General features: G+C 34.4%; 1 protein-coding gene across 1 annotated transcript; it reads right to left on the reverse strand.

Moving 5' to 3' along the window:
- Nucleotides 1-463: 463 nt before the first annotated feature.
- Nucleotides 464-9,297, reverse strand: LOC105328664 (proton-coupled folate transporter). Its single transcript, XM_011429637.4, has 2 exons — nucleotides 8,930-9,297; nucleotides 464-3,341 (listed from the first exon to the last, which is right to left on the reverse strand). The coding sequence occupies exon 2, from the start codon at nucleotides 3,257-3,259 to the stop codon at nucleotides 1,772-1,774; it is 1,488 nt and encodes a 495-aa protein (XP_011427939.3). The 5' UTR covers nucleotides 3,260-3,341; nucleotides 8,930-9,297; the 3' UTR covers nucleotides 464-1,771.
- Nucleotides 9,298-10,212: the final 915 nt, after the last annotated feature.

Below are 10,212 nucleotides of genomic sequence, written 5' to 3' on the forward strand. Positions count from 1 at the left end.
CAAGTAAATGTGAAATTATTATTTTATCTTGCCACTTCTATATATTAACCTTGAAATTTATTCCATTCATAGTTTATGTATGCAAGGGAAATACCAGTTTGAATAGCATTCAATGTACTACAGGGTTAATGGTGTAAGATGAAGGTTTCGCTGATCGTTATTCTTGTCAGTATACATGTATAGGATAAACATCTAATGCTGCTGAAGCGCAGGTTCCGCAAATCACCCCTGTATATTGAATATCCTGCTAATGTGAGAACCTTGAAAGGTGTCGGCCTGTAATTGGTCTCCAGTCGTGGGCATAATACTTCATACTGTTGTACATGTAATAAATACAATAAAGAACTAGTACAATAACTAATGCAAAAGAGTTCCCATTTTTATTTCAATTCAATTTCAATTTCAATTCAATTTTCTATACAACATAATATCTATCAATATCAAATCTATAAGTCTTCTGCTTGCACCATTGTTTTGAATGAAATAAAAGCCATACACAATGCACAATAAAAACACAATACGCTATTCTAACTTATTAAAATAGTTCAATTTAATAAATAGAAAATATAACGTTTATGTACAATTCTATGCTTAATCAAAATATATTAAATCTTGAATTGTGTACTTTTAATCTAATTCAGTTGATATGTATGAGATCCATTTCATTTTTATAAAAGTTTGTTAACTACTAGTATATATAAAAAGTGTACTTTCCAGTTGTATATAACACAGACTGGTTAGTTGGGTAAACTGTTTTGTCTTGCATTAATTAACGAGGCTCAATGGCCAACAAACTATCGATCAAATCTACCAAAAACTTTCGGGTATGATTTGTTTACCTATAAACTATAAAATCCATAAATTTTACATTTTACATTTCAAATTTGGGTATTTTCCTATATTTTTGTATAGAGCTCTTCTTCTAAAGGAGATCAATATAGTCTAAAAATAGCCACGACCATCGAGTCCTCTTAACCCAATCAAGTATTTGTGCCAATTTTTGTAAGTTGTCAGTTATGTGGACTGTTTACAATACAACTTGTCAGTGGTGTAGACCGTTTACAATATCAAATGATGTCAATTGTGTAAAGAAAAAGGTTTACGTTATGAGTTTTCAGTTCTGTTAACAAAATGACTTGCCAGAGTTGTCAGTTCTTTAGACTGTTAACAATATGACTTGTTAATGGTGTAAGCTGTTTGCAATATAACTTGTCAGTGGTGTACACCGTTTACAATATGACTTACCAGTTATGTAGATAGTTAATAATATATGACTTGCCAATTGTGAAGACTGTTTTGATATATATTGTCAGTTGTTTTGGCAGTTTACAATATGAGTAAAAGGTGTATAGACTTTACAATATGAGTTGTCAGTGATGTTAACCGTTTTCAATGTGATTTTTCGGTTGTGAAGACCGTTAACAATATGAGCTGTCGGTAGTGAAGACCGTTTACAATAAAAATTGACAGTTATGTACACCGTTTACAATATAAATTGACCGTTCTGTAGATTGTTATGAGTTGTCAGTGATATAGACTGATTACAGTATACATTGTCAGTGGTATAGATTGTTTCCAGCATGAGTTGTAAGTCGTGTAGACTGTTCACAGAATTAGTTTTCAGGATGCAGAGATTTTTACGCGTTGTGTATACTGTGTTTACAGATTGATATGTAAATGTGTATTTTTCCGATGCATGTACATCTTATAACAGTCACTTTTCCTAGACTTTCTGTGTAATGGAATTCGGATCAACTCCAGGGCCCGCTATCTACCCGGTCCCGTTATACTTTGCCTCCTTCCCAGTAGAGCACTCGATGCGATCTAGTTCCCAGTTGGATTCTGTTTGCGGTGTATCGGGATTGCTATCAGGTGCATAGGACACATACACCACAACCATAATAGCCATCATTAAAATGTACAGAATAGATGCAAAAATGAAAGGAAATCCAGGGAAGATATCAATTGTATAGCCGTACAGATATGGAAAAAACACTGCACAGAATTTTGCAATAGTTTCTCCACTTCCGAGCAATGAGAACATTTTCCCTACTTCATCTTCGTGGACCATTTTGCTCAAAAGTGAACGAATCGGCGAGTTGATCACTCCAGCTATACTCCCAATCGCCATTGACAACCACACCATCCACGTTTTCTTGCTCCATGTCATGATCACAAATCTCACGCATGCGCAGAAAAGCCCTATCATACTTATAGTTGCATCGTTCAGGTTTGCAACACTTGATAACAGCGGAAGTAGCACCAGCAAAATGATGCCCATGGCGGCATTGTCTGCTGCAGAAAGATAACCAAACCAAGAAGTTGGCCAACTGAGTGGTGATTTCTCCGTGTACAGGAGAGTCACGTCTGTTAGACCAGTTCGGCACGTCTGGTGCAGCAGGACGATTATAAACAGACAGAGGATGCACGATCTTAGTTTTCCGCTTCTGCTTCGTGTTAAGACTTTGAACGAATCCTGGACGTTGCTTCCGCGAAAGAAGGATTTGAACGGAGACGAGTTCTCTTCGTTGTCCACCTGAAGCGTTTCTCGGAGAGACAGAAGAGTCAGGGAAACCACGACGGCGCTCATCGCGGACACAATGCAATAGGACGTGAGGACGGACGTCAAGTCAATTAACAGACCTCCTATCAGAGAGCCGATGAACATACCGATGAACTGCATTGCTGCCAAGATTCCCAACTTTTTCGTACGCCTGTCCACCGTTGTAACATCAACAATGTAGCTGTTAACGGCCATGTTAATCATAGCAGTTTTTCCAAAACAGCCATGAATGAAAGAGCCACAGAGAAAAAAGTCGAGAGATCCTTTGTATGTCATATTTGCTGCCATGTAGAATAACACAGCAAAAGTTGTTCCAAAGCTGGGCAAGGCTATTGGGAGTTTTCGGCCGTATTTATCACTCCAGGCACCACAGAACATGCCCAGAACCAGGGCTGGCGTGTTGGTCAGAAGTTTGTGCAAGATGAGGTAGGTCGTGGACTCTTTCTGGACTTGAACTTGGATGGAAGCATGCAGATCCATATGCCGACAGTTCTGAATCTGATCTGGATGGATTGAGAAACATACCATCTGCGGTACGTTGGGCCTAAGTATGGCATCCAGTAGCGAGTCGGCAACGCTGTACAGGAGGAAGACCAAATCAACTTCACAATCGTAGAAACACCCAAGTGACGCCACGGAGAACACTTGCGATAGGTAATTTGAAATCGACCTTCCGCTTTTTTTAAAGAATGACATAGTTAGGCACGTGTCGAGTGAAGACTAAGCTACTGTTGTTTTTGTTACGTCTTTTGGTTCCAATGCATAATTGATTTTAAATCTGAAAAAAATATAACTCGAGATATAAAAGAGCATTATGCAACATCTTGTACTATTTTAATACTGTCTTATTTTAGTACCGTATCGTGTCTTATTTCATAATCGTGGTTTGCTTTAGCATCGTGTTATATTTTAGTTTCATCGTGTTTTTATTTTTGCAACACGGATGAGATTTGTGACACATGTGTTGCCCCATATCACGGCCGGGACAAGCTAGGTCGTTGTGTAATTCTTAAAAACAATATAACTTATAATACTTAATACTAATGTTAAAATTCTGATTGTCTGCAGCAATGGAAGAATTATTTTTCTTCCAAACAAAGCATTCTCGACAGTTTTAGTACGAAATTTATTGAATTAATACTATAAGTCCCAAATATGTACACTAGTGAAAGCAAAACTAAATAAAACCAGAAAAGACTTGCATCCTGCAACATCATAGTTTAGTATTTTTGCGGCCGATGGAAATACCCTTTTTACGGTGGTATCGTGAAAAATATGAAAATTGGTGATTCAGTGTTTAAAACATCATTCAAGTAATACAAAAAAGGGATGTGATAATTAAATTGTTTGTGATATTGCGCGCTTACCCAATGAAAGCCTTACCTATAGTTTGGTCATTATTTAGAATTCCCGCGTAAGAAGGGGTTGTTCGAAGATTAAAACATCCTTTCGCGGAAAAAAGTTCCGTACGATGCAGGGAAGGTTCGAGTCCACCCAACATGTAGGTTTGGTTTGTAAGAAAGTCAACCCACATGTGGATAAGGCAGGAAGAGATTCCATTCTTCAAATATTCACACTCGACATTTATAAAGCTCTATAAAAATGAAACATTTTTGACGGGACGTTTATCAACAGTAAAAAACTTTTCTTATTAGGTTACAACAGTTCTATGCCAAATGGCATTGAAAATGATTGATACGTTCTATGATGAGGAAAGAACTAATAACATTTGTGCCTAACTATGAATTCATTTGTGCCTACCTTTGAAATCATTTTTGAAAATTAACATTGGTTAATTTGGATGATTAATTTTTATCTATACATGCATGTAAAGACAATCGTTTTTAAAAAGGTTTGCTTTTAAAGTTACTGAAAAATATAATACGGAAAGAAGAACTGTTTTTTTCAGAGACACTTCTTATGATGATTTTTTTTTATTGAACAAGTACAGTCGTTTGTGAGTATGCCTGTACACGTGTTATCACTTTAGTCTCGTCAATTTACCATGTATCATTATATTTAATAAAAGAAAACCCGTATTATAATTGATATCCAGTCATAGTACTGTGGAATCATCTTGGGTGGCTTTCTCGGATAATCCTTGCCCATAAATCTACATCCCTACGAATTTATATACAAGCATTTGTTAAATGCTTATTAGAATTATACCGATATTGCTACCGACAAAATTGCGTCCCAACGAACCAGGAAAATTTTTCTGCCCAATGATTCCACAGTATTTTATGAAGATTGATGTGTTATGTATCTTGCAAATACAAATAAGTATTGAAATTCTGGAGTGATCTTGAACGATGATTCATTTTCATTTTGATCTTTTTTCTATGCGTATATCATGCTGATCGGGTTGGATGTTACAATGGCGAAGAGAAAATCTATCGTTTTTATCTTTCGCAAACAATGCAATGAATCTAAAAAGATTCAAAGAGATGTTATCACTGAGGACATTCATTGATGTGCATTAAACGTCTCAAGACTCTCAAATGGAAATCTTTAAAATTCCTGATGAGAAACATATACTAAACGTAATTGTTGATGTACGAAATTATATATTAATAAATCAATACTGGCATTGAAAAAATATTAGAAACGTGGAATTCTCAGTATTCAAATATGGAAATCTATTGTTTGTACTATAAATCAATATTATACCCCCTTTCCTAGAAATTAATATATTACATGTAATATTTGTGCTTGTTCTATACATGAAGTTGCATTTTCCGTAATTTTATAAGGATTTATCTTGCTATGAATTATTAACTGATTCAGACAGACAGAAACTGGTGTATAGAAATAAAGATATAAAGGTGAAAGAACTTATGGCGATTGGATCTAATAATATATACTAAAACGAAGAGTTTTACACTGATGATGTTATTAACATTCTTTTTATTAGTTTATCTTCAAAGTGTAGCGTAATGAAATGGGACGTTTCTAATATTTCAATAGCAATTATTAATGAAACCCCTTTTCAGTTCATTTAGAGGAAGACACTTTAGATACATTATTAAAACAATAATTCCTGCAAATCACATTAATCAGCACTATCTCTCTTCATCGCTGCGTGTGTACAAAACAATGTCTGACATTCAATGTATATAGCAATTCTATTCTGTTCCAAAGAGGGGTTGCGTGCGGGCTAGCTATTTAGTGCAAACCCCATTCAAACGGAATCCGACGGAAGAATCCGAAAATAATTTGCCGCAAAATCGGCTTTTAACATCTCTTATTATTCACCGAGATCGTTTCCAGTTCGTTACACAGTAGGTAAAGATGTTAAATGAAAATAGAGTACGTCGGCGGACAGTAAATTAACAGTTCGGCACCTCAATATCATGGCTCGCAGACTCCTGGAGTACATTTTCTCAATTTTATTCCATTAGATATTAATGGAATATTGTTTGTCATTGATTCTGTGCACTTAAGCATTCAATAACCTGCTTGGAAATTATTTTCCGGTGACGACCCTGTTCGCTCTCACGTATAATGATTTCCTTATAGTGTTTGTTGCACTGATGGAGTTTATACGTTATCTATATCAAAAGATGGAGAAGTGCCCCTCTCCCGATATTGAGGGTTAAATGCAATAATCTTAATGCTCCGGACACGGGATTTCTCATTGTTGATCGCAATCACGGAGCACCGCCTCCGGTTTAATCACAGGACTATTAGCAATAAGTTTGTCCTGTCGTTCCAAACATGATGTCAACGATGGTTTTTTTTTTATTATATATAATACATTTTCATATCCAGGTGGAAAGAACAGGAAATGAAGAGATGAGTTGTTAAATTGAAAGTGCTTGCAATTCTATCAACCTAAGTTAATTGTTTTGCAAAATACATGCAACTACTGGTGTGATATTTTCATATGTATCAAAAAATATAGTTTTTTTTTCTTCTTTAAACAACCTCCTCATCTTTGCAAAAACATGCATTCAGCCATTTTAACATTTATTGATGAAAGAAACAAAGAGAGTGGGTTGTTTTTATGTATGCAAGGCCAGTTGAGCAATGTTGCAAAACACATCGTCAACTGTTTCGGGTAATTTTGACGTAAAACAAACCTCGATGTTTTGGCGGATCAAAAGCAAAGTCGTTAAAAGATTAACCGCAATCGCCGCTTCCACAAAGTTTACAAAAATTTTGTTATTCTAGAAATTAAGTAAGTTTGAAATTAGAACATCCGCAAAATTGTGAAGCATCTATATAAAAATACAGGTATTTTTTAATAAAAAGATTTGTTTTTAGACGCCACAGTAACTATTTCTTTTAAAATGTGTTCTTCCACAGATTTTAATTACGCACGTTCATTTATGTATGACAACAAATGATATCAGCTTTATGGACGGAAAAATGACGACTTCCGGTTGATAAATCGCCAATTACTTAAATCAAAGCAGTTACAGATTAAGTCGTGATAATAAAGACTCTGAAAGATAGTGGAAATTGACCAGAAGTAGGAACAAGCGCCATCAGTCTTTGCTGCTTAATAACCGGTTCTTCGTTTCAAGTTAGAGGTGTTAAATTTGTTCGAGATTTGGTTTTAGCTCGCCTTAGCGATGAAGCTAATATGGAGGCGGGAATCTACTCTTTTGGTATTTGAGGTAGTACCAAATACATAACTCTTAATAATATCTTATCAAACATACAAGCTAAGAGTAAAAAAATAATTACATTGTTTGGTCAATGTCATGAAGATAATTTGAAGATGAAAACACAAATAATTCTGATTTGTATTAGTCATATTCTTGGGAGTAGGGCTGGGTTGAGACATACGATATGCGTGAATTGTGCAAACAGGGTGTTCATTGAAAATGTCCTTTTGCCATGCGTATGCAACTTTAGGTGTAACATTTGATCTTTATTACAGATGAGACCTTTTTTTAAAAAGTTTTTTTAAATCACCAAGAGAGAGAGAGAGAGAGAGAGAGAGAATCAACGTTTAAGACTAGATACATGTACATTGTATAATAAGAAATTACCTCTCAATTGTGTTCTTAATCAATAAATAAAATGTGAGCACAAAAAACGCTCTTAGGATCAATGACGTCACGTGTATACATTGTAGTCTGCTATTATCAGACGCTCTGGAGCCAGGATTTTGGCTTTTTGTTGTCCGGTCTTTCTTACTAGCATTCCCGGCCAGGGGACCCTATTAATACCGGGTTGTCTTATTCTTTAAATTGAAGTAATACTAAATGTTAATTGTAGATAATTAAAAAGATTATTTTATTTCTATTAAAAATTCGATTTTTTTTACTGAACAATCGACAGTTTATTGACATCCTGATGACTACCTGTCGTTCCAATGGTTTTGTTAATGTAGAACCAAATAATGGTAAGAAGCAATTCAATGTCTCATGTTCTAGTAAATTGAAAATAAAGAACCTCTCAGCCTTTTTCTATTATTATGTTCTTGTTGTAGCGATCATGGCTCCCTATCGTGTTTTCGTGCTTTAAACAAAAATTATATGAAAAACATAGCTACACTGTATTCTGTAATTTATTTGACGTAGGAAACGTCAGATATTTTGATGCGATCATGAAATAATAAATTGTTTGTGATAGAAAAGCAATCTTGGCAATTCCCTTTACAAGCCAAATTACCAAATTATCTATTTACTACAACATCTATGCGTTTAAAGATCAAACCGATATTATATTGGAATTTTAATAAACATAACATAACTTTTGAAAAAAACAGTATTTTTAAAATATCAGTATGATGAACATAGGAAACGAAAGAGACACAGGGGATGAAGAACTGCAGAACTGTGTACAGCATAGACCAATGTAAGATGAAAGAATATTGGTTCTGTAATTATTCTATTATCATTTCTGTAAAAGACAGAATTAAATCATAGGCAGGCAAGCATATCACCCGACTGCAACAGTTTTGATTGGATCAAAGAAAGTTATGAATAATATATAATTGTCTTTGTGTCAGATATTGCGTCATCAAAATAAATGACATCTGCGCGCAGTTCTTATTGGTTGTTGTATTACTGGGACCTGGATTTTCTGATATCATTGTCTAAGACAAAATTCAACTTCTCATTGCAAAGTTTGCCAATATTCTATATGAAATGTTTAATTTTAACTAAATATTGCAGCATTTAAAATATGATAAAATTAAAAAAATATTAATGAGAAATCTGAGCGAATCGTATATGTATAATGCAATTTAAGTCTCTATACATTTTTATTTTTTTTTTATATTATAAACATTCAATAATAGAAAATGAGTTGAGTAAGTAGCTGAAATAATTGCTGCTGGTTTTATTTTTATCGGTTTCATTCAAAAAAGAAATCAAGTGATTAAACAGATACTTTTATAAGTAAACTTACCGTTACTGTTGCCTCGCGGTGGGTCTATTCATGTGTCTGAATATTGCTTTTGTTCATAAAAACAATATTGGTTTCACGGTCCGGCGACGGGAGATGAGGAACAGATCCAAAGTTATCAAGGCAAGAAAATTAGTTATGAAAAATTAATGCAAGTTACCGCCAAAAGTCGAACGAGTTAATATTTTTCGCCGTCAAAGATTACACTAATCTACATAAAAACGGTCATCAGATAAGTTTTCAAGTGTGAATAGCAAGAGAGAAGAAGCAATCGTTGCTGAAATGTTCGGGTGTCATCATCTGCACACCATGTTAATTAACTAACCGACAGCACGTTCACTTGTAAATTAGCAATTATGTGTAGAATGGTCGTATACTGACTTTCACTGATCAATTATGATCTGTAGACTCCGCCTCCTTTTCATGTTCGTGGAAGTTTCTGACAGAAATATTAATGAATTGAATAAGAAATCAATAGACATATATGTAATGGAATTCTGCCATTATTCATTTGACTGTGTCACACGACACTATAGATATCAAATCATGCATCAGCGGTGTCAGGAATTATCTTTCTGCTTTTTTGGTTTACCATTGGCTTTGATCAGACAATGAGCTGAACTATCAGAGTATTGAGCCAAAACGAACTGACTGACTGCGTCAAACGTTATAATGGTGCCCAGCAATAGATAAAAGAGCAACATTAGATGGAAAATATATAAATTTTGATTTCCGATACTTTTAAAAATATCAATCACATTTCCGATATAGCTACTACAAATAAACCCCGCGAGGAATGCTATTTGTAAATGTTTGTAAAAGAGTACTCGCCAAAAAAAAATGTATGTGTAAGTTACATTGTATTGACTGACAAACGTGTCAGTTTCCAGTGTACTAAGGTGGTAGGGTTTTTTTTAAAGGGACCTAGACACGATTTGAGATGAATAATTTATTTTTAATTTTTATGTATAAAATTGTTATCTTATGCATTTTGAATGATTGACCAAAATTTGAATGTTAGAAGTCAAGTTACAAGCGAGATACAAAGAAAGAAGTCATTGTTTTGTAAACAAAGCTCGAGTCTCATATTTGTTTACAAATAATGTAAGGGAAAGAAAGTTCAATTTCTTTGACTAAATAACTTGTGGCAAACAAGATAAACTAATTCAATGTGCTCATAAACTATTTTAAATATCAACAACAAAAAGCAACATAAGATTGAAACTTATACCAATAAAGCACATCTGTAAACAATAACAGGACTCGAGCTTTGTTTACAAAACAAA

This window comes from Magallana gigas, chromosome 3, assembly GCF_963853765.1.
Source record: "Magallana gigas chromosome 3, xbMagGiga1.1, whole genome shotgun sequence".
In the NCBI taxonomy this organism is placed as follows: domain Eukaryota; kingdom Metazoa; phylum Mollusca; class Bivalvia; order Ostreida; family Ostreidae; genus Magallana; species Magallana gigas.

Excerpts from the sequence above, each read along its gene's own strand:
- LOC105328664 (XM_011429637.4), bottom strand. The coding sequence starts at position 3,259 with ATGTCATTCTTTAAAAAAAGCGGAAGGTCGATTTCAAATTACCTATCG.